The sequence below is a fragment of the Toxorhynchites rutilus genome, chromosome 2 (assembly GCF_029784135.1).
Source record: "Toxorhynchites rutilus septentrionalis strain SRP chromosome 2, ASM2978413v1, whole genome shotgun sequence".
NCBI classification, from domain to species: domain Eukaryota; kingdom Metazoa; phylum Arthropoda; class Insecta; order Diptera; family Culicidae; genus Toxorhynchites; species Toxorhynchites rutilus.
This window is the reverse complement of record NC_073745.1, coordinates 60186094-60212447: the sequence shown is the minus strand read 5'-3', so window position 1 is coordinate 60212447 and position 26354 is coordinate 60186094. Positions and strand designations below refer to the sequence as shown.

General features: G+C 38.2%; 1 protein-coding gene across 3 annotated transcripts in view; it reads right to left on the bottom strand.

Annotated features, from left to right (window-relative positions):
* The window catches only part of LOC129771529 (transcription factor sox-2), a 222051-nt gene that overhangs the window by 133477 nt on the left and 62220 nt on the right, over positions 1 to 26354 (bottom strand). For 2 of the 3 annotated variants that reach the window (XM_055775273.1, XM_055775275.1), the window contains exons 2-3: positions 18398 to 18728; positions 263 to 429 (exon numbers count right to left, since the gene is read on the bottom strand). In XM_055775273.1, the coding sequence (XP_055631248.1) occupies positions 263 to 429; positions 18398 to 18657 (427 nt within the window). In that variant the 5' untranslated portion in view covers positions 18658 to 18728. The remainder of the gene's footprint in view (positions 1 to 262; positions 430 to 18397; positions 18729 to 26354) is intronic. The other variant, XM_055775274.1, reaches the window with a different exon arrangement.

Below are 26354 nucleotides of genomic sequence, written 5' to 3'. Positions count from 1 at the left end.
AAATGCCGAACTGTACCTTTTATATCCCCAACCATCCTCCCGCCACTGTGCGGCTAACAAAGGATTAGAAGCCGAATCGAAGAAAAAAGAAAATATTGTAACCAAATTCTATTGTGTATGTTTTGCTTTTCACTTTCCACGCTCCGGAAAAACGGCGGAAGGGGCTAAACGCCTCGGTGGTGCGGAGGGGGGGTTTAAAGAGTGTGCAGCTTTCACCGCTGCTGTGCTCCACATCTAGAAAAGAGAAGGGGTGGGTACTCACCGAGCCGCTTGGAGATTTCTGAGTTGTGCATTTTTGGGTTGTCCTGAGCAATCTTCCGCCGCTGGAGCCGGGACCAAACCATGAAGGCATTCATCGGACGCTTGATGTGCTCCTCGACCGGCTTCTTCATCATGGTCTGCCCCAGGAGGCTGTAATAGTAGGGAGAACTTTGGGCTTTTAGTTAAGACTGTGGCGCTCCGTGGTGGGTAGTAGAAAGAGATTTTGTTTGTTTGTAGCATATGAATTGGACTACAATTACGTTCAATTTCGAAGCCTCAACATATTTTATTTAATGGAATTTATCCAGAACTAGATGTGTTCAGATAGGACCTATTTCATTAACGTCGGCTTCGCTTTACTCATCTGCAAATTTCTTGAAGCTACAAACGGGAGATACGATCGATTTTTATTGAAGGAACCATATATGGATACCGTTGAATACAATATAGAGCAATTCAACGCCAAATCATCCAAAAAATAGCCAATTCGATGAAAATCCACGCAATAAGTGATCACAAAATCACAGATTTAAACATTAAGGTTGATTGCGGAGGTTATTGGATGTCTTTTGGCCTCTATGAATCTATCAAAAATTCCGAGTTGATATGGTATCAAGCCCATATTTCTGCAGCATCCATGAGATAGATCTTCAAAAATTATTCAAATGCACCTTCCTGAACCAGAAAATCATCAGAAAACAAATAAGGAAGTTGGAAGTGAATCGATCGAAGAATAAAAAAAGGAAAACGATTATTCTTTTCTTAGATGATGAACATGATGTCTAACAGCGGATAATATAATCTAAAATTAAGAATATCTCAGAAAGGGTAAAATGCAAGATTCAAACGAAACATTCTGCTAGAACAATGATGTTTGGCTGAAGTTAACTGATGTCAATATTGGTATTTCAACGAACCAGGTGCTTCCCTGGGTGAAGGTAAACTTTTTTATCTGATCAACACATTGTTCCACAGCAGGATATGTTATACAACAAATCGACTTCAGCGTTGGTTGATCGAAATCATGGAGTTTTGGTCGAAAGATTTATGGTCACTGGAAGCCCAGATCTCACCAGGATTGTTCTACCTGGGCGTATGTTGAAGCATTCGTCTGTAAAACATCTCGCCGAAGTGCCTTTGCCCTGAAGTTAGCTCTGCTACTGATATGGCAGCCAATATCGGACAGTTACGTTCGTGAGGTATACTCTAGGTTTAGGAATCGCCTTTTCGATGTGATCAACAAACCTCTAACATTATAAATTGGGAGTTGGATAACTTAATGAGAATCTCTTGTTTGACGAACAAGTTTCTACCTAAGGGGCTGTCCATATACCACGTGGACAGAAAAAGCACGATTTCACAGCCCCCCCCCCATCCCCCTCCGTGGACAAGCGTGGAAATTTTCATACCCCACCCTCTGTTGTCCACGTGGACATTTTTGCTTATTTAATTAGAATAATTGAGGGAATAACTGGATTGCGCTTACATTAAATTTACATTCCATTTAAGTTTTTTTTTTAATTTTTACTAGCTGTACCCTGCCACGCTTTGGCTATGTAGTATGCCAATGTACTGGAAAAAAGGTAATGAAGATGGTAGAGTTTCGAGCGACATAGCATGCGCTGCCATAACTATTCCTCAAATAGTGACGTCAGTCGTTGTGTTTATCTTTGATTGCTCACCGCATCCATGTGAAAATGCTATTTTCAGGATGTAGTTTATCAATTAAAAACGTAAATTGTTTTAGTGTTTCCGCTGAATATAAGGCTAATGTGATAGCGTGCAGTGAACATTTGTGAAATCACGTCGGAAAAAAACGGATAATAGTGATATTTCCATGTGCCATTTTCACTCCCCCACGTTCATAGAAACAAACGAATTTTCATCATTTTTACGTTATGAAGTGGATGTATCGAAGGCTCTCAGTGTCGGTGTGTATGATGTGAGATAATAATCGCCAATTATTCAAAATTTCGCCGAAAATGTTACTGCTTTCGAGAACTAAGCATACGACAGCTCTTTAGACCTTTTTACCATATAAATAATCGAAATAAGCCACGATACAATTGTTATTTGTTAAAAAACCAACAGTTGAATAATTTCATGAGAATTTTGGCTCAAATTATCATGCAACCGTGAGTACTTTCAACATTATTTTGTATCTTCCATATAAATTTCATACTGAATGCAAATAATTACGACACGATATTTTGCTTGCCAATACAGATATACTTCGCCTACTGCTCCACCTCTTTATGTACCTCATTGCTAGTATGCCAACACGGAAACGCGCAATATACAGTTGAACAATTCGCACTCGAATCTACATCACACAATTCCAAAGGTTGATCTTGAGCAACGCCAACATTAAATGGAATTAAAATCATTATCGGATACAATTTTAGTTCACGATGTTTTAAACACTTGCAAAAAATGTGTTGCTACCACATGGAATACGTATTCAATACTAGAAAGTTGATTTAGGCTTACAGCTTTACTTCAGAAGTGTACTTATTCCATCTGAAAATCTTAAAGCTTCCTGAGGGGTTGGCAGTAGCAACAACAATCCCAGAAGTGGATTTTATATTTTGTCATAATATGAGCTCCATCAGTGGCGAACTTTTCGAGGCTATGAGGCGCACAAAAACAAACAGAACAATTTTATATGCATAGATTTTTTTTATCAATTAAAAAGAATTTCAAGAAAAGGAAAGATGGAATAGAGACCATGCACTGATTTCTAAAGATCTTCTTTTGACAAAGGATTGAGGAGTGAAGGGTTGAAATTTCTAAGTGATTTCGAAACGCCTGTACTTTCGATATAAATCATGACATGAAGACAAAAAATTCAGCATTTTCAAACTACAAATTTCTGGTTTATGGATATCGAATGGATTTGTCGAGTGTAGTTTTTTGCCCACTCCGGAGTACGATTGGTCACAGGAAATGTCGATTCATTTACACATTCGCTTCACTTTAAGTCACCAGCGCAATGCGAAACCTTTTCCGCAATAATTCCGGGAATTTTCAGAGGGTACTAATAGCGTATTAGAAATATTTTCAATGTATATTTTTTAATTTTTCAACTGCATATTGACCATTCTTCATTGAGTGTCTAAATGGCTTTCAAAATGCACGCGGGGAAAAACTATCACCCCTATTCTGTATTTCGATCGATTCGAAATATTTCGATCGACTTGATGAAATTCCATTCTGTATTACGTTCAAGTTGTTTTTGCATTTCGTTCAATCTGCTTATCTTCGAACATTGAATTAGCAAAAAAAAAATAGGGAATGCAAAATTATATCTCGAACGAAATAATGGTTTCGAACGGAATGCAAATCCGGCGGAATGCAGAATCGGGGTATACATTAGAAAATTAACGACTCATTGATTTTTTACTAACCTTGCCCGAAAAGTTATTTGTATTGCTCTTTGGTTTTCCTCCGGTAAAATCCTTATCATCACATCACTTATCGAATTCGAACAGTTTACAAAAGAACAATGCAACGCCAAATTAATCAGTCGCTGCCCCGATCCTCCCCATTTTTTTTAAAATTGTACATTTTTGGTTTGAAATCTGCTGCCCGATTGAAATAAGTTTTTGAGAAATCAATTAATTTAATAGAAAGTTTTTTTGAATCCTCAAAAACATGAAGAAATTTTTAACCCATTTCAGGCCAAGGGTTCGAAAAATCGAACAGCAACTTTAATAATTTTTCATGGCTTTGGAAAGCTATCATATGGTAAGGTTTTGGCATCAAATGATAGCTCAATTTATTAGCTATCACTTACCATCAATTTCATTCAATTTTGTATAACTTTATTGGACAATAAACTCGGATTAAAGCAACTATGTGCAAAAAGTACATAACCTATAAATATTATATACAAGTTGTTAGGTAGCTGATCCGAAATATTTCAGATGATAGAGGATCGTATTTGATGAAAAAAATCTTCCACGCTTATGGTCAAATCTCATCTACGAAAGAATTATTGAACTTTTCCTTGAGATCGTTTTTTTGCCTTAAACTGAGTTTAATTCAAAAATTACGCTGCTTAGCACGATTCAATTGCTTTCGTTTGAGAAAATTGTGCATAAATTATGTTGTGAATTATTTAATTTTTTGCAAGATAACAAGAAGGATAACAGTGTTGTGTCAAGGAAAGAATTGTAGAATGGTTGGACAGCTTCAATTTGGTTGAAAGAAACAATCCAGTTTATCATGCATTTTTGGAAAATTTATAAAAACCTATTGTTAATAAACTAGCCATATTAGATGCGGCTATTTTACCGATATTAAGGGAGGACTCCGGTCTGGAAATAGGAAAAATCGGATTTTGTTGCATCTTTAGGAAGTCTGTGCCCTCAGAAATGTTGTCTTAAAAGCATTTTTCGATATTTGATTTCGTTGGAAAGTTACAGCCAAAAGTATAAAGTCACCTCAAGGGATATAGTATTGTGGTATCGATATCTTAGCATCTACTCGATCGATTGGGATGATAAAAATGAATTATCTGTTACATAGCCGTTTTTTGATATCTAATTTTTTCGATTTTTTTAGGCTTTGAACGGCGATTTTTCATAACAATAACTCATTTTTAACAAAAATGACAGCCATTTTGGCAATTAGTCGAATTTATGTAACGGGTTTAGGTATTGTCCTAAAGTTTCAAAATACTCATTGGGATTCATTCTGCGACATCCCGTTGCTTCAGAATCGATACCACCAGCTAGGTACCGATTTTCAGACAGCATCTACGCATCGAGCTGTCAACAGCGTAATAATCATTATTCATGCATTCAAAAAATGGAAAATACATCTTCAAATATACCTTATATTATAACCAAAATACCGGAACACTTCACTTTTATTTTTTTTTATCCCATTTTTTTATTTTAAGGCTCATTAGCATTTTAGCTGTAACAGAGCCGAATTTTAATCGTGTACATGTCACATGGTTATCATATATCTATAAATTAGCACATTACACAGTTGCCATTCGCCAGTATTCCTTCTATACCATTACATATGGTACATTCACACAGTAGCCATTTAGGCGTAAGAGTATTCTTTCTGTTCTTCCATTATCCAGTTGGACCACCGGACAGCGGAGACAGTTGAATGATCATTGTTGAGTTATTTATAGAACAGCAGCCCGATGTGTCTTGCAGAGCAGAGCAGTTGTATGGATGAATCGATCTTATTTCGACCGTGGATCGATCTCCATCGCTGATGATTGTTGCGTGGACGTAGCTATTCTGTAACAACACAAAGATGGTCAATGAGGGTCCTGAGTTTTGAACTCACGATCGATCCACTTCACTTTATTGAAAAGGAATTGAATCTTTTTTTGTGTACCAAGTACGGATAATACAGGGTGGGCCATTTAAAGTGGAAGGATTTGTTTTTGCAATAGCAAAGTAAAGAAGTGGAATTTTAATTTTTTTTTTGAAATTCATTTATTTTGGTCCAAGGAGATTTGTTCTAACTACTTTTTGATTATGATATCTCGTAAATGACCGCCTCTGGCCTTGACCGCAAAATGTGCCCTTTTTTCGGCATTTTCCATCACTTTGCCCAATGTTTCGGCCGATATGGCAGCAATTTCTTGTCGGATATTGTCTTTCAGCGCAGCCAGGGTCCTTGGTTTACCAGTGTATACCTTGGATTTTAAATATCCCCATAAAAAAAAGTCAGGAGGCGTCAAATCAGGTTATCTCGGTGGCCAGTCATAATCGCCGTTTTTCGATATTAATCTTCCGGGGAACATTTCGCGCAATAATTTGATCGTGGCAGCCACTGTATGGCATGTAGCGCCGTCCTGTTGGAATCAGTAATTGTCCAATTCATTTTCACGAACAAATGGTAATAAAAAGATGCCTAACTCTTGCGAACGATGGCGACCTGATGTCGATGGAGTCTCTGCAACACTGGCTCGAACGGCATCAATATTCTCGTCGAAACGTCTTGGTCGTTGTCTGGACAGATGACTGGCATTACCAACACCACCAGACGATATAAATTTGGCATAAAATCGACGTATAGTGTTGTCTCCAGGCGATGTTTCAACTTTATTTTTATTTTTCCACGCACGTTTAGTTAACACAATTGAGAAGTTATTTTGAATGTACAGCTGAACAATTTCAGCGCGTTGTTTAGGTGTGTATTGTTCCATGGTTAAAATTGTACTGAAATGACGCTTCCAACGCGGTATGACATTTGTTAATCTGACATCTCTGTCAAAAGTTATGGGGTTGCCAGATGCTTCCACTTTAAATGGCCCACCCTGTACCTCAATGGCCCCGATCACGAACGTCACTTAACGGTCAAAACGAAATTAATTGTATGCAAGGTTATCTACTCTTCATTTCGTTTTCACCGAGAAGTGACGTTCGTGATCAGACGCAATGTCTTTAAGGTCGTATTATCGAATCTCAGGAGTCATCGAGAGCGGATTCTAAACTCTTCCTCGAGTCGACACCAAGGCCAGAAAAAAATAAACTGAACGGTGGAAACGATATAAAATCGATATTGTAGCAAACTCAGACTTATATTACGAAACAGATATTTCGAATTCCGGTTAAAAAAGATGCTTCCAATTAGTTGTTACGTTATATTGCATGATATTTTGAAACAAAAGAAGAACGAGCAAGAACGGATTCTATTCACCTCGATGTAATACATTTATGCCGGGGGATGCTTAATTGTATTCAAAGGGAGTCACGAAGAAAAAAGTTTGGGAGCTGCTATGCTAGGAGAAACAATGATTTTGCAAAAAAGTATCGACTCACGGAAATTCAGTTGCATGTGAAACGGAATGGATGTTTGAGCACAATTTGTTCACAATTTTATTAAAAATATATAGGAAATGTAAACTGCAGCTAGACATTACAACCAATCTATCAGAATTTTGTCAAAATTTTCAAAAACATGGGTTTTGTTATAACAAATTTGTCATACCTTGAGAATTTTACCCTTAAGAAAAATAATAGTAATTGTATAGTTACTCATAAAGAATTGATTACATGTAACACTTTTTCCAAAAAAGATACAATGCTCGAAATTTCATTATTTTTTTTTAAATTAGATTTTTGTGCAGTCAACGACGTTTCACTAGCCCTTCAAACTCTAGGAAACCAAATCATTTTCTAAAAAAAAAGTAACAGGAGGGTTGTGTCCGAGACACGTCCGCATAGTTGACGTAGGATACCTTTAGACCATCTGTTGCATGCTGATTTTGGATATGTTTCAAAAATTACATCGTTAAAAACTCTTTGATAAAAATTTGGTGGCCCTGGAGAGGGACTTTCGGGCGAAATAACGCACTCCTATATCTTCTATCCATATACATAAAAATGGGAGGCCAAATGCGTTTTGCAGTCTGTAGTTTCATAAAATAAATTATTTTATGCATTCATTCACAGTGAGTGTTCAAAATGATTGATGCAAAACTCTCGTGAATCTTTCAGAAAATGACTGAGAAATTGTACAAGAGAAAGCTTGTATCTTCGATTTCAACCAATCAGAATGAGGTATTTCCGTTTGGATAACAGTTGAGATTTTTAATCGTTCGATAGTTATTTTCATGACATGTATTATTTTATTCAATGTGAAAAATTGTTATGAAGTGCCGAAATCGATTGACGCAAAAATCGCATCAATCCATCATGAAACGATTAAACAATAAGCGTCTGAAATTGGACATTTTTCACGATGCGATCGATTTTGGTTTTTCAATTTGTACCCCCAATATGTTCCCGAAAGGCGTAGCCCTACGTCAAAATTTCGAAGGGGTTGTTGTTATGAGGTATGAACATTTTCAATATTAAATTCAATTTCTGAGTATGTTTTTAACAATATAATTGTTATTTCTCCTAGAAAGTCCATGGAACATCGTATTCGAATCAGGCAGTAGAATATCAGGCTATGATTCTGAAAAAAAATTATGACTTTCGATATACCGTCATCCGGGGACAAATTGATCACCGGGGTGAATTTGCTCAAGCATACTACTGAAAACAAACATAAATTTCCAGAGGTATATGCAATTAAATTTTAAACTCCTAAGCACCGCGAATAACCATAACCGAATCCCATCATATTATATATCGAACTTCTTGGTTTGTCAAAACTAGCTCATTGGTGACCTTTTCAAGAGTTTTTGGCCACATTAGGATAACTCGAATGATTTTTGGATAAACCGCAGATAAATTTTAGATCGAGATATGGAAAGGCATGACCACACCTCTAGGTGGATTCAATTAGGTTTTTGTATCCTCAAACCCATGTTGGTGAAAAAATCAATGATTTTCTATAAATTTTTGTTCATTTCACAATAGAAAATCATGAACAATATAGATTGATCATCTTCACTCCGAAGCTACGTTTTGAAATTTCCCGCTGAAAACTGTTTCAAATTAACGATTGCGGATTTTTATTACAAAACTTTCCATAGCGTTTTTTGGCCTTAGTACCAGTACTGGTTTCAAAATAATTGGGAATAAATTTAACTATGGAAATCGGCCGAAGGCGATCAAATTTAAGGACCAATGGATAGACGTACCATTCGTTATTGTTAAGGAGTTGGTGAACCGAATGATTCTCGGTAGTGTTTTTTGGAAGAATATAAAGTTTGGATACACCTGGATGAAAAGAGACATAGAATTAAACATAAAGATGTTACGTTCTGAGTGGACGTCAAAATGGCCACCAAGACGTGGGCCTGTATTGAACTCATATCAGTTTGTGAAGCAATGATCGATTACAACAATAACGAAGAGGATGAGACGCATAAATATTAAAATGATGTTGAAGTTCAACTACCTACCGAAGAGACTCATTATTGGAAGCAACTACTGTACGAATTCGCAAAAAATTCTCGGAACAGAAGCCGGACTTAACGAACGAATATTTTCACATGATTTTGGTTACCGATCAACAACCCTTCCGGTAAAAAAAAATCCCAATACCATTTTCTCGGAAATCACAAGTGGCTGAAAAACAAGCCCAAATGGAGCAGTGGGGTGTGGTATCCAGAAGTCCAACCCACTAGTAACTGCGATCAAGAAAAACGGCGACGTTAGAGTATGTTTGGATGCCGTAGACTGAATAAAGTACTGGTGAATGACTATGAAGAGCTGCCGAACATACAAGAAATTCTCCAGAACTTCCAAGGTTATTTTTCATCTATTGACTTGACCGATTCGTACTGACAGATCCTTATTATGTCGGAACAACGGAAATACACCAGATTTATGTATGATTTAAAAACAAACGTTTTCAATGTCCTACCATTTGGATTAAATACTGCAGTTTGCAAGTTTTTCATGGCCCATGGATCTTATTCTGGGACCAGTGATCCTAGAGTTCACGGAAAAATATTTGAATGATTTATTGGTTCAATCTACCACGTTCGAGGAATATTTGAGACATATCAGGATTATTCTGTCGTGTGAGACATGCTGGGCTTAAAGTCAGTAGCACCAAATTGTAATTTTTCCAAGGTCAAGAGGTTTTCCTAGGACATATGATTGGAATAGAAAGAGATATCAATTGATCCCGAAAAGACCTTAGCCATCAACAACTATCCTACCCCTACCTCGGTAAGTGCTTTTTTGAAGTTACCTTGGTTTGGTGAGCTATGTAGCGAGATTCGCGCTCAATTTTGCAATGATAGCTCGAACACTCTACGATTTATTGCGAACGAGTCAACATTGGACGTGGTAATACGATCAACAGAGTGCGTTTAGGAATTTGAAGGAACTCTTCCTCGACTATACGATGTTACGATACCCTAACCAAGACCAAATATTCCATGTTCAGACGGATACTTCGTTGAGGGGGATTGGAGGTGTATTGTATCAAAAAGACAACCAAGGGAATTTCCGCGTCATCTCTTATGCATCAGAGGCTAATTATACCGTGACAGAACTGGAAGCTTTAGCTATAGTCTGCGCACTAGATAAATGGAGGTAATACCTCCTAGGCAGAGCTGCGATTTGTCGTGAGAATCAAGTGATGGTACTCACACAAAGATAATCAACAAATTTTGTACTACGATTATCTTTGGTGACCATCCCAAAGCCAGTCCAATAGTGAGAGAAGAGTATTATCACAACACTAACACATGGTGAGCTTCTACTTGACAGCAGAAATTCGAGCTCCTTGGTGAGTGTCCTGTTGCTGAAATGTCAGAATAGTGCGACACTCAAAAGTCTAGCTGATGGTTTGGTGTTTGGCGATATTCATAACATTCGCCTCTTTGTGTTCGTTCTTCACGACCAGGGATGCCAGATATTGTAACAGGTGTACATTTGTGTATTGTAGTGTTTAACATTTCTTGTAAATATTCTGTTAAGTGTAATGTAATTATTTTCAATATTGTACATACACTTACTTTCTAGTTAATTTATTTATATATTTATTCACCCACTTTTGGTAGATTTATTTATTTCATTTATTTATTTATTTATTTATTATTTATTTATTTATTTATTTATTTATTTATTTATTTATTTATTTATTTATTTATTTATTTATTTATTTATTTATTTATTTATTTATTGGTTGGAGGAATTATTATGTTAATATAATTAAAATATTTAAATCACACTTGCCAAACTTCTGCTGAAACATAAGTACTCAGTACAAATGAAACAGACTTTTTCCCGTCGATCATTGCACACGACGATATTCATAACTTGCATGAAATCGTTGTGCTGTTGTACACAACACAACATCTAAGAGCGAGGCAAAGCTCATGTTCCGCCACACCAATACAAGAGCGAGTGGCTTAAGCGACGCTAGCTTAAGTGGTCACTCATGCGCGAGGAAAATAAAGAAGCCAGGTTTCGTGGAAGAATCGCGAGAATTAGCTGACTCAACCTTGAAACAAAGAGCGGACAATTATGACTTGTTTAGCTGTAGGACTGGGGGTCTGGGGAAATTCGCGGTTCAAAAAGAACCTTATTGGCTTCGGCAAATATTGTTCTCCTGGAGGAAAGGGTTAATTGTTTGAAGCAACCGTCATACTTTTTGCTCGTTCACTTTGACCCAATCTGTGGAAGAGGCAGGAGTGCGATTTTGAAATCGCGTCGCGGTGTGTTTTTGAAGTAGGTTTCTGTGTTAAACGGTTTCTTTAAAATGTGTAATAGTTGTTGCTGTGTAAATTAACGAAGAAATTCAAATTTACCAAGGTTTCGTTAAGTGTCTGTGCTTTGAAATAAAGCTCCAAAAGGTAAAAAAATCAGCTTTACTTTGAAACTATAAAGCCAAACTTATAGCGTCGAACAGCCGTTCGACGGCGGTTTATTTAGGGTTGATTTCCTGAGAACCAACACATCCTTCGAGGCTCGGCACACCGCAGAGGACAACGTGACGCACTGCTGACCCCACGATCTGGAGTCAAAGTTCCCGACAAAGCCATTTCCGTCGGAAGGGAGTGCTACGCTATAACAGCACTCCGGGCAGAGCCAGTTTGAATTCAAACCGTGAGTACCCTAACCCGTTATAACATGCGCATGTGGGTGGGTATTTCTTATTGAACGGTAAATGATGATGCAGTGACCACCGAGAAAAAAGAAGACGTTTAGGAAGAATAAACAATACTGTTCAATTCATGGAGACGCACGAGGGACACATTAGGGTATACATTAGGATTGGGAAAGTATTGTGTTAAATAGTTAGGAATAAATGTTTATATGAGATATATGTATTTGTGTTAATTTTCGTTTGGAGAAACCGTTTTGCGTCTCGTATCGGGTATACTATAATTGTTGAATTTACATGTTTGGATTTACGTTGGAGTTTCACTTTTGCGCCTGAAGCGAGAGGTGATAAGTGGACAGCAAGGTAGTTGATTGTTTTCTTTTCCCCGGGTAGATCTGCGGATTTCCTCCAGATCTCTTTGGTGGCGGCCAAAAAGTCATAGGAACGTTATTGGGAAACACTTGGGGAAAGAGTCACTGTTCGAGCGATTCTTCAACCATTTTCAGAGGCTAGTTATAAGACTGGTCCTTTGCCGGGCAAATCTCGCGCGAGTGGTCCTCTTAGAGGTGGCGCTTAAGCCACTCGCCTTTAAAGAATCCCCGGAACAGTGGCGAAACCGTAGCTGGGAGTTCTGCACGCTACAATATAAATATACAGTTTCATTTTAATTACAATTTGAAGAATTTTGTATTTTCAGACATGTATTTTCTTTTCATCTTTTCAGATGGCCTTAACGTTTTTAGTGGCACTTCGCCAACTCTACGTAGTATTACACATGTCATTCGTATTAGTACTTAGTACTTATTTTGAAACCCGTTCGACACAATCCTGTCTATCCTGTTGCATACTTATATTTTCAGTTGCAGACTGCAGGGATATGGTATTTCTTCTCTTTATAACTTGATTCCCTGCGCTAAAACCCCTTTTTTCATACATTACTTTGCTATTCTCGCAGTTACAAAAATATCTGCCATTTATACACATCAACGTTTCAGATTTTTGACGAAATCTGAAACGTTGATGTGTATAAATGGCATCTCTGGAGGTGAGGACATTTATTCTGACAAAAGCCAACACGAAAACAAAAAGTCACCAAGGATTTTTGTATACATTATTCATCAAATATTTTTGTATACAATGACTCTCTGGGTTGACCGCTACCTACCGCGCCAGCTGTCCAAACTGGACTACCACAAAACGCAAGTTACGCATCTGATTAATATTTGCCACCAGGGAGATACTCAGGATGCGCTGAGAAGAACCATTGAAAAGTATTTGTCTACGTGCAGATTGATTTTGTGCGCCAATTCTACTTCACGGGTTATTCCCGCGGTTAGGAGTCGTTGCTTGGGAATAAAAGTGCCGGCTCTATCTTAGGAGGATATTCTTAAAATTTTAAATGTAACATTGTCATTTGTTCGTTTCTTGAATGTAACAACACTATTTGCATTTCAGCACATTCCTTCGGAGCTAGCGAAAAAAATTATGCTATCCTTATGCTGGAAGCTTGCAAGGTACAACACTAACCGTTCACGGTCAACTAAGAGGAGCCGGAAATCGACTGGCCAATATTCCATCGAGAAAACGCCAATCAGATTTCCCTCGAACAAACTCCACAGAAGTTGGAAGTGGTGGGGGAACAGGTGTACCAGCTGCTATCACAAGGCGTTCTATCAAATTTTATAATCTGTGGATTGGTACCGAATCTGATTAAAAAATGCGATATGAGTCTGAAGACGCAAACGTTGAATTTTTCCGGGCATGGATGCAGCAAGGAAGCAAACATATATTCCATCTGGAAGTGTTTGTGGCGCAGTTTGTGGCGCAGTGCACTGTATAAGAAGTTTCTCAATAAAGCCTCAATGGAAGTGGATGATTTTTGAGCGATTCTTTGAGATCGCAATTTTCTTTCTTTTATGAAAAAATAAAATTTTTGTGTTCATCTCACGTTTATTAACTAAACTTTCGTAGTTCTGGTAATTATTAACTCTAAATAAAAAAACACGCCTTGTCGGTTTTCAATCGGATCGTTTTCATGGTTCGCAAATAATTAAGAAATGGTAAATTTATCAATATACTTAAATACCATTTCGTTCAAAAACCATGTTTATTTTAAAATTATATTTAATGTAACTTTTAAAATTCTGACATCATAATATTTTTTATTAAAAATGTCTGTCCATTTTGACTACAAGAAATGAATATTCGCTCGGTTAATCGAATTCTGAAAGACAATTGTTCAAATGAATCGAATATTGGCCCCACGATTAATCGATAATCGAATAAACGAAAAATTTAGACACCTCTAACAACAACAACAACTTCTACTTCAACAAACTAATTTAAACAACCGTCGCGATTGTCAAAAATGATTGGAACTGTCTGATCACTCACATTTCTACTACCATCATACGCCACAATCACCGCTCTCGTAACGTAAAGTTGAAAACAGAGCGATCGGCAGTGAGAGGCATTGGAACCAACCGTCATTTGTTATTGTTATTGTTATTGTTATTGTTTATTCTCACAAACTTAAGACATTTGTCTTTTATGTTCAAGATACAATATGGTGATTAATGAAGTGCGTCATTCTCAAAAACATCCCTAATTGACTGACAAAAACATTTCTTATTCACTGGCAAAAATGCTCTAAACAACCTCTATTAAAACTCTTAATTGAAGTCATTGTTTGTAGCTCATGCGGTAAAGCATTCCAATAACTAATACCTCTTACAAAAATCGAATCCGAGTAATGTGACGTTCTGCATCGTTGAATAGCGAATTTTTTCCCTCTTTGCGATCTCAGAGGAACAAGTTTGTTGAATAAGTAAGTTGGTTGTTGTGTTTTTATTAGTCGATATATTAAATGAACAGTCCTCATTTTGGTAAATTTTTCAAATGAGCAGCCTAGTAAAGTGTGTTGTAAATGAGTCACGTTTGAATACCGGTTGAGATTATAAACATATCTTATACAGCAGTTCAGTGCAACTTTCAAACGACCTCGGGCATATGCAGAAGCTTGGGAGAGTATGAAATCGCAGGATAAAAAATGAGGGTAAATCAAACTTTTAAATAATGTGAGCTTAGTTGACAAATTTAAAAACTTGGTTTTCAAACCTAGGGATCTTAGGCATCCATAAATTTGTCCGCATTGCTTCAAAATAAACGCATCCCATTCCAGGTTATTTTGAATTTTTACGCCAAGACTAGTTACATTACGCCAAGACTAGTTACATTTGGTTAGGTGTCAGAAACAAAAAAGTGAGTATCACTACTGAATATTTGGATCTCACGTACCGTGAGAGGAATTGAGTGACTATGGTCAGTTTTTTTTGTGACATTGACGGTGATGGATTGCAGCTCTGCTCCTAGGGCGGCCAGTAAACGTAGTTACCGACCATAAAGCGCTACAATTTCGCAAACAATGCAAACTACTCAACGGCCGACTGACTCGATGGGTATTCTTTCTTCAACAATACGATCACGATTTTGAATATTGCCGCAGAGTTGACGTTGGGCGTATTGCCAGCAAAATAGACAGATCAGAGCGAGAGTTTCAAGATGTGTTCATTAATCTGCAAAAGTTACAAGAAGAAGATAAGATAATAAACCTCCATCGACGGATATGTCAAGACGGCAAAATTCAATGAGAAAAAAGTTCTTATCAAATGCAAAATGAGATAATCTACGTGCGAATGAGCGGGGATGTCTCCTGGAGGATGAGAGTTCCGCAGTCCATGGTGACCAATACCCTGAGCTATTTCCATGATGGGAAAGGGCACTTTGGTATCTTCAAGACATACAAAACAGTGAAATCCTCGTACTATCGGAAGGGAATGCGTAAGGACATAAATGTATTTGTGAAACAAATCCTGATTTACCAACTGTCGAAAAATGCTAATTTCGAATAAGCCGACGCCTTTCGCAGTATATAACCACAAAAGGAAGAATCAAATCATTTCATCGGATCTATACGCGCCTTTGCCAGCAGGGACATCGGGAGTCAAACATATTCTAGTAATTTTAGGTGTGTTCACCAAGTATGTCTCCTTGTTTGGAATTCAGCGGCCAACTGCGCTCGTTCTGTGACGCCGTATAGAGACGTACATGAGAAACAATGGGAAACCCGAAGTAAACTTGTGTGATCTTGTGTGGGAGCTCAAATGTAAGGACGATGAACTGCAAAATAAATGACATTAAATTCGTACACACCTGTGTAAGACACTCGCAAGCCAACCCTGTCGAACGGATAATGAGAGAGCTATCCAGACTTTGTCGAACATATACCATCGAACATATTGCCATGATCTGACTTGGCCCCAGATAATTGGAAGGTTTGCGGAGCTAATGAATGCTTCTTGTCATGAACCCTAACATTGTTCTCCATATGAGCTACAAGAAGCCTATTATCTTCTCCAGGAAATTTTCAACTATCGTGAAGGCGAAGAGAATCAAACTCTCAATTTCAGAGTTTACGATTACCATGTTGAATATTGCCGGGGAGCCTACAATACGATCGCGGATACTCTTTCTCGGTATCCTGAAGGAGGAAGTTTCAAAAGTTCAAAAAGTGTTCTTCAGTGTGGGAGACTTGGCACTTGTTAACCCTTTGAGTGCGGAGCAAATTTTGTCAGTTTGGCTATATTTTAATCTAACATCCAATGATCGTAGATAACTGATTAGGTCACAAACATAAAACAAGACGAGCGTTATCGCGCTCCCCGCATTTTTGGCTTACAACATAAGGAGCTCCCCCGTATTCAAACGGTAAAATCACATTACACCTCATCTGAAATCGATGTTATGATGAAATAAATTTTCATGGTATTTGAGGGGCCTTATAAAGTGGTGCAAAACCGATCACGAAGATGTTCACACCTTAGTCCACCCTGATAATGGCAAAAAAAAACCTGGGCGGTTTCACATTAGCCTGTCGAAACCTGTTGAAACCCACAGTTCTTCGGGACGTATTTTGTAAAAAAAAACAATGAGCAACAAAACAGAGTCACAGAGACCCTTTGGACAGACTAAGGGTCGCACTTAGTACCTGTGTTCGTTTCGTTTTCAATCTCAGCCGCCTGGACAGCGTTTCTCATTTACAATGCGAATTTTTGGGTTACTCATTCCACAACTTTATCAGAGCTCGTTCTTGCCTTTTGATTCATAAATTAAGCACTACAAAATACCCTACATATTTGTATGAGAATTTGACGCCTTTCAGAAGTGACAGACTAAATAAATATGTTTTACCGACACACACCACTGCATTATATCGGAAAACATTATTTGTAAGAGATGTTTGTCTTTGGAATTCTCTTCCCAATCATATGAGAAATCAAAAATTGTTGACAACATTCAAGAAACAGTGCAAAGAATACCTGAATTAATTTTAATAATTGTTATAGTTTAATTTTTTGTTTGTTTTCTTACTAATTGAATCGTATTATTCTTATTTTTATGTTATGTCAGTGCCAACAAACCGTATGTAGCAATTTAAAAGATGAAAAATCTTATGCTATCTATCAAACAAATGAATAAATAAAATAAGAGTGGCAACAACCGAAAAAAGGCGCGAAACCAATAATGTGCCATTCTTAATATGCGCTAGAGGGGGGTGATGTAACGGACCACCCTAATCAACTAACGAGTGAGTGCGGTAACCAGCGGAAAGGAGATGAGATGATGAGTCTACACTAAACCGGGTAAGTGAATGCGTCACGTCGATGCGATTCTATATATTACTATTTCAAAATTTCAAAGTTCGGCTGAAAAGTTCATAAGGTTGACGTCTAGATGGCGCCCCTTACAAAAATCTACTTGACTATCACAAAGCACCATCTTTCAATGGATACGTGTCAAAATATGACAGCAATCGGTCGATTGGTCCGTGAGTTATCGCATTGAGAGTGATGCAACTTTTGTTATTGTGAAAAAATGAAAAAATCACAAATCAATGATAACGATGGCAAAATTGCATGAATTGGGCTTCGAATTGCTGCCGCATCCGCCGTATTCTCCACATCTGGCCCCCAGCGACTATTTTCTGTTCGCAGACCTGAAGAGAATGCTCGCTGGCGAAAAATTCAAGACCGATGATGAAGTGATTACCGAAACTGAGGCCTATTTTGGAAAAACCGAAAGATCGCTATAATCGCTCGAAGGCAATTATGTTGAATAATGAAATTGAATTTTGCACAAAAAAATAGTTGTTACCTTATAAACTTTTCTGCTGAACTGTTAAGTATGTTCGCGAGTGGTGTTTGTTGGAGTTTTGATGTCGAAAACAACAAATAATACAATAATTAAAATTGAAGTTGCTAGTGGCTGTACAGCATGTACAAAGTTTGGAAAAATCGAAGAGGATCGGTCAGAACTGGCTGGTTCTCGACTAAATCGGCCTGGAATTGCTCCATAATGCTTTTATAAGATGAATTTAGTAATAATACAAAGAATGTCCTTTTTTTAACGTTAAGGGTACACTATAAAACATTAATTCGATTCGGAGAAACAATTTACTTATATATAAAAATAAATTATTATTTTGTGATTGTGATAAATGTGTTGTTGAAAGCGTATTGTTTCAATTCATCAATTGAAATTTCAAAGTTTATTACTTTCCAATTATAACCGGAACGCAACTCACCCATTGCCGTTGCTAGGCCCGTTCAGCAGTCCGCCCACGTTCTGGTGTAGGTTGGCCGCCACGGCCTGAGCCGTCGATGCGCCCTGGGATCCGTGCAGAGCGTTCACAGATGATGCCGCATGCAGATTTTGGCTGTGCAGATTAAGCGAGTTCAGTGCGGCGTGCGATGATTGATTCGTGAGACTCTGGGACGTTGGTATCGACAGCGGATGGGACAGCGATAAGCCCGGTATCGACAGCGATGGTATCCGATCCATCATCTTGGCCGTGCGGTGTGGGTGGGCTGCCACAAATTTTGTTTAACAAATCTCTCCAATCGGCGGTGGATTCTCTGAAAGCGGCGAAAAGAAAAAAATAAATTCCGATAAATTCAATTGTACGGAACAGTTGAATTGATAGATTTTTAATACTGCTGTGAAAAGTGGATAGCCAGGGGGAGAAAAGGAACCAACATGGGAAGCACTGCCACAATACCGTCCAAACAAAAAGAGCAATTTTACCGAACAGCATGGCTTACAAACGTTGGTTATCTCGACGGCTACTCCTGCTGCTGATGATCTATTGCTGCTTTTTGATTTTGCACCGAAAATGGGGTTTTAAATTGTTCCCAGCGGGGGGTCTTTCATGCTCTTCGCTACTTGTGTTTCAACGAACCGCCGGAACTCGGCCCTCTCCGGGCAGTAATAGTAGTTCATGGTCACGATGACACTGCTCCGATTGTGCCCCGGACTGATTGTGAGGCGTGATAGACACTGTTTTGACGGTTCCGAAGAAGCAAGCCGAAACCGTTCTCTAACACCCAAAAACTCAGCGTGAGGTGAAGTGGTATAACCTGGGAATGATTGAATGAAACCACAATAGCTGCGTCATTGCGCTGTCCAATGTTTCGGCGTGATACCTCGTGCGTCTGAGCAATCTGAAGTACTGCAATTTTACAACGCTGTTAAGAGAAGCGGAAAAAAATTTTCCTAGCGTTGGTCATCCAATTAATATTTCGATAATTTCGGTTTCAGCAGTAACCGCTCGTTATTCCCTTCCTCGAGCCATAAGTCATAAACGTTTCGTTTCTCCGGCTTCTGGGCGTTTTATTCCGTCCAGAAAACAGCATCCGTTGCGCTACCCGAGAGTGGCTATTTTTCATAATTCCTCGTTTAATTATCGAAATTCCGAAAAGACAATAAAAATGTGTTGGAAAACCAATTTTTAACAGCCTCATCTGCATATAAAATGATTTCGCTTCTTGATCGCCAGCCATCCGCCGCATCCGCAGCCCCCAACCGGGCGGGGATTAACTGCTTCGCCCCGTGGTGCCATTCTCTGATCATTGCTGTTGTCCCGATTGATCGGTTTGTGTGTTATTTCTCGAATAGAGTTTCGGCCGGTGCCCGCGCAGGTACAAAAGGCGAGGCCAGATTCTTATGAATCTATAATCAGCGGATGATAAATTCGGGTTACTAATTTTGGCACCCCCCGCCGGGATGTGTTTTTCGGGAGGGAGGGAAGGGTTTATTTCGGACACTGGAAAAGATTATGGGTACATGCCAACATATTGCTGGTCCCATAGTCTCAGCAGACGCGGTGTGATTTTCCCCCACCGCATGGAGCTATTGTTTTTGATGAATATTTTAAATTTGAAGTTGCCGATTTGCCGGTACCAGGTTGATTGCCGGGAAGCTCGAATGGGCTTCTTTTGAGCATTGTGATCGTAGTCGGATGAGCTGGATGAGCATCGTATATCTTATATTCTCGCCTCGGGAAGATCCTTAGTTATGTCTCGAATAGAAGAAATCTCTGTAGTATTTGGAGCTTATTTATCAACAAATACAATGCCATTTGGACTATTATAAACTAAATATTTTAGTCTAGTTGATAAAAAATACAAGGTGGTCCCGATTATATACTATCACTATTATTGTATGTTTCATATACATATATTTTTTGGATATTATAAAATTATTTAAACATTGATTCTCACTATCAAAATCTGAAAATACCTTTCTTACATAAAAAAAATATATAAATTCATATACAAATTATTATGTTTGGTTACTAAGTGCAAATATTTTAAGCTGTGATAAAGGGTCATGTTTGATGAAGATAATCGTTCTATGTATATCTCAAGTATGACAATTGTAGGAATTAAGAACCTTTTAGAAGTAAAAACTCAAAAATGTGTTTTTTTATGGGTTTTGCTTATTATTTTTTAAATGTATAAGAAATTTTATTGTTTCTATCGACTAAATCAAAGCTAGGCCATCGTTACGTCGACTCACTGCGTCCCGACTACAACCGTTTTTGATTCACTTGATTCACCAAAAAATGAGCGAGCTCCTCTTGAGTTTGACATGAGTCTTAGTACAGGTCGGACTCGATTATATACAGTTTGGGAAAAAATATTTTTTTATATTTCAAATATGGCTTATTTCTGGAAGAAATGTAATTTTTCAACGTTAAGGTGAAGTTTAAGTGGCTATTACATGTACAGTGCACAATTGTTCAGGAGATGCATTTAAGTGGAAATTAGCCATTAGAGCTCGACAGTTATTCTCTAGACAAAAACTGTCTTCGACAAAGTTGTTACGTATTATAGAGCGCTCATTTTATTGTTACCAAAAATAAGGTGACCAACATTTTCGATGAACTAAAAAATCTAACTTTCTTATCTCTATAGATAGAGATAAACATAGTTCGACAATGTTATAGTTCCAGTTATTTGAAATATTTTTGTAGAACGAAGTTTATTTCTATCTCTTGAAATAACCGATATAGCGCCTTTTTCCTAATTTGCGTTAGTGTCACCATTAATAAAAAAAAACAATTTTTCTGCTCTAACTTTTATATTTCAAATTCTACATACAAACTGTCTTCGAAAGCATTTGAGAACATACTGATACAAACATTTTGCGATGCAGAATTTGTCAATATCTCAATTTCACTCAAAGCTTTTGATATTTAGATCCACCCCCACACCCTTCAGAGAGAGGGAACAAGTGACTTTTCACCATAGAAACGTTTTGTGTCTCCTAAAACCTTGGTATGTCAAATTTGACCAATTTGCTTGAGAGGGGGGAGGAATATCTCAAAACCATAGAAACAATTATTGCACCCTAAAACCTCCACATGCCAAATTTCGTTTCATTTTCTTGATTAATTCTCGAGTAATGAAGACATTTGTGTTTGATTTGCATGGCAGCCCCACTTTGGAAATGCGGGAGGAGTCTCGAACTATCATAAGAACAGTAGTTTCCGAGTCCATAAGAATCAGACAGACAGACAGACAGAAATCCCCTCATTTGAGCTAACTTTTAATCAATCACCAGATGATTATTTGGCACGCATTCAGACCTTTTCTGGAATATTACACTTATAAATATTGTGCAATCAGATTTACAAAGCTAAACCATGTAATTAACGCATTTAGACGACCCCAGTTCTGATCATGTGTTGTCCGATTCACTAATGTTGTTTTGTCCACATGATTTCTATGGCAACCGCTTGGCGCGCTGCAGTTTGTTTATGGTGTCTATGCTATATTTTTCGCGCATAGCAGAAATAATGTTTCTCTGTGTTGAGTGTGTTGAGGTGAACACTTTTAAAATGCCCAAGAAAAGGAAATATTCTGGAGCAAGCCTAAATTATGAATGGATCAATATGATGACAGTAAACTCAAACTTGCGTGGTTTTTAGGATCATTTCGAGAAGCAACGATTCTCTTTTGCCTTTGCGAGAACAATACACTAATTGGTCATATGTCGCAATTTGTTTCTTTATATCAATGCACGCATTGCACTGAGGATTTAACGAAAGGCAACCTCCGCGCCGCGCCATTCAACAAGCATCAGACACGCGTCTAACAGATGCACACAGTTGCAGCGATAAAAATGAAACATCGCGAGAATGACCGTTTATAAAAAAACGTTTCTCGATTCTCGAACAAAGCCGTCAACAAAGCTAGGAGCTTGTAACATCAAAACAGAGCCGATGTGGAGTTAACTTCGCAAATACTCTCTTTTCGCTATCCCCCTTCGTTGTTTCTATTCTAGCGGCTGCATAAGTTACCCTTTATTGACAGCTCTCTTGGGGAAAGCACACAAATGGACAGAACAAATGTATGGGGAAATGGGAATGCTTCAAATTTTCATCAATTTAAACCATATACAGACTATGGGATTGTAATGTATAGCATATTAAATAACTCTTAGTAAATTTCCGATAACGATAAAAACGAATACCAATATCGTTAAAATCCGTTCGCAGCAAAAATATTTATTAACGTTAACTTTATTTCATAAAAAACGTGACCTGTTTCCTGATTTGGCACCCTTAATGTAAGACATAGTCCTACGTCAAAAAAATTAACTGATTTTGTATACCAAGTAATTCCACGCCCTCTCAGCCGAAAAACAGCTAATTTTGACGCAACCCTTTTCGATTTTGTTGAAGCTTGGTACTTATGATATCCAAAAGCATGATTTTCGTTATCATATGACCAATACAAATTATGACTGATATTTAAAAAGGCGTATTCAAAATCATTAATCATTTTTTCTAAAAATCTTTACTCATAATCAAGACATCTGATAAAAATAAGATGTTTGAAAAAGTTGCTGGAAAATCATAGTTCATTGAAAAAAAAATAACCTTTAAAACACACTGTAAAAAAATGTTACTGAAAAATTGAGTTTAATATTTAATACTTATACAGTGGAGTAAAAATCGTGTTTTTGACGTAGGACTACGTCTAACCGGAAGATATAGGGGGTGAAATGAAAATCTAGGCACTGAACAAGTAGGAAAAAATGCAAGATTTGGAACGCTTATAACTCGAGCATTTCTCAATAGATCGCAAAGGTTTTTGCATCAATTGATAGGAAATATATCTACGCATCTGTCATAACGAATAACATTTCATTTTTCTTGAGATAAATAATTGAAAAATTGGGAAATATCAAGCCTTGTCCGAATGCACTATGTGCCCATTTTTGATTGGTCCATTTTGTGCTCTTCGAATCGTACCGACCAAAACGGGCAACCAGAGTAGCAGCGAAATACAATGATGCACGATTGGAAAAGAAAAAGAAAAAAAAATGGTCGCAGTCTCACACATGCATAATTCTCGAGCCAGCTAGTCAGCTTAAAAATCCCCGCTCCGCCGCCGTAACGATCATTCTCATCCAAACCGTACACCACATCGTTTCGCACCACACCACATCAACAAACCATCACAAGCAGCTATGTCTGGACATGGCAAAGGAGGAAAAGTGAAGGGAAAGGAAAAATCCCGCTCGAACCGTGTTGGTCTGCCAATTGCTCCGCAAGGGTAGCTATTAGTACCAGTGCACCAGTCCACCTAGTCGGCGTTATATAGTTTCAGCCGCCGAAGTGATCGAGTTGGCTTGCAAAGCTGCTCGCGACGATAAGAAAACCCGCATTCAGAACAGACCACATTCCGTTCGGTGGACATCAAGACAACAACAGGCAGTTGTAGCGAGTGGCGAGTGGCAAACGCAATCGCAAAACGGCAGCAGGTAGCAGAAGAAAAAAGTTTGTTCTTTATACAAACTGCTCTGGTGGCAAATCCAGAACAAGGCGGCATCGAGGGCGTTCGAAATGGTTTTTTTTAAACCACGAGTACTATGTTTTTCAAATTTGATCCATTCCATAAAACAGGGCGCTTATCAGGGCCATTAAACCTTTCAAAAAAGAGTTTACGAAATACAGTTCAATGCATTCTAAAATATTATCCAACATAATAATAAAACACAAATTGATTTCTTCAAAATTTGTTTTTTTTTGGATATGATGAGTATGAGAATTTGGCAGTAGTGCTGAGCTTATTGATGGTTGGGGACTTTCTCGATTATTCATTTTTCACCAATTCTTAAATTGCTTCCAGATTGAAAGTACAGTAATTTACATTTAGTTCGACATTCAGCTAATTGGACGGACCTGTAATGCGACATATTTAGTTGGACATTTTTGTAAACATAGAGTTCGAGGTCCAAATTATGAACCCACATTGAAAGTCGACACTGTACCACTGTCATCGCAAATGTTCAATTACAGGTTAAAATCGCCTTTAATGCGACACTGAGTGGTGTTTCGGCACGTCTCATTAAATATAATTTACTGTACAACATGTCACAAGCTGGATGGGAAGAAATTTTCCAACTGTGAATCATGTGGCGAGTGGCAAACGCAGTCGCTAAACAGGAAGGTTTAGCCGAACATGATGGGGATATCGAGTGAAAACAAAACAATAAACTCTTTAGATTAAAGATGATTTTGTGGTCCTGAAAAGGACCTTTTTTAGGGTTTGCTTCCGAATTAGCAGTCGGAAAACGCTCTTTATTTGGGGATGGTTTACTTCTTCACCGCTTTGGTACCTTCGGAAACCGCGTGCAAGTTCACCGGGCAGCAACAGACTGATTGCGATCTGAATTTCCCACGCCGTAATGGTTGACCGTTTATTGTAGTGGGTCAGACGCGGGGCTTCCGCTACGATACGCTCAAAGATGCATTGACGAAGCTCATGACGCTCATCGCCTTCGATGAGAAACCGGTGTCGGAATGATCCTAATACAGCACCTTTTGATGTAGATAGCATATGATTACTTCTCCTTCTTCTTGTCGGTTTCCGAGTTATTCTTCTGCGCCGTGCCGAACTTTTTGGCGGCTTTTCCACTAGTCTTCGGTGCCTTCGTGTTTGTTAGAAACAACTGCATGTGTATCCAACGAGCGAATCATAATGAATATATTTTTTTTGCCATCGCTGCCTTTTAACGCTCATTCGTTCGTCTCGTTGGACTCGCCCCTTTGACTGAGTCTGCCGATTTGTCTCTATCCTATGAACGTGTACCGCTAAAGTACAAAATGCGCGGATCCGCTGAAAAATGTATCATTCTCTGTCAAACCGTAAATCAGTGTGGTTGTACGGCATCGTTTCACATCGCATCGCATCACATCAACAAAGCAACACAAGCAGCAACGTGGACGTGTGGACGTGACAAAGGAGGACAAGTTAAGGGAAAGGCAAAGTCCCACTCGAACCGTGCAGGTCTCCAGTTCCCTGTTGGTCGCATTCACTGATTGCTCCGCAAGGGTAACTAGGCCGAACGGATTGGTGCCGGAGCACCAGTATACCTAACAGCGATTATAGAGTTTCGGCCGTCGGAGTGCTCGAGTTGGCTTGCAAAGCTGTTCACAACAATAAGAAAACCCGCCTACAGAACATACCACATTCGGTTCGGTGACAACAACTAGTTTCAGCGAGTGGCAAACGCAATCGCAAAACGGCAGCAGGTAGAAGAAGGAAAAAGACTCGACAGTTCGTAGAGTTGTCTCCAAAACCTCAGTTCTTTTTCATTTTTATTAACTTTGTTTGCGGATACTACAAATCTTACAATTCATTCGTCTCCGAAACTACAATTTAAGGTATGGTAATGTGCTCAATAGTGAAATATATGATAGTGAATGAGCTGATGACCACTTATGAATTCCCTATCACAGCGATCATTTTGATTGTACGATATGTGCAAACGCCAAAAGATGCCCGGTGTTGAACATTTAATAAGTACAAAGCCTTCAGAAAAAAATCAAGAATCAACTATAAGACAGTGAGAAAAAAATGAGAAACGCAAAAACACAACACCAAAGGTTCTTTTCAAAACTCCCAACATGTTCATAAAGAGTAAACAGTAAAATAATCCATATTTCAGGTAGATAGGTAGGTATTCACGTAGGAGAAGAAAATAAAACAATATATTTAAAATATATATTTAGAAAAAGCTGTCCCCTTTGTATAGTCCTACGTCACTCCGCTTACGCCCCGACATTACCCACCCGTCTTTTTAAGATTCTAACTAAAAGCTCACTAGGAATTGCTTAAAAAGATATTGCAACAAAATTTAATAAGATAGAATGAGTGTCAAAGTACTAACTATAGAGCGGTTTGAGA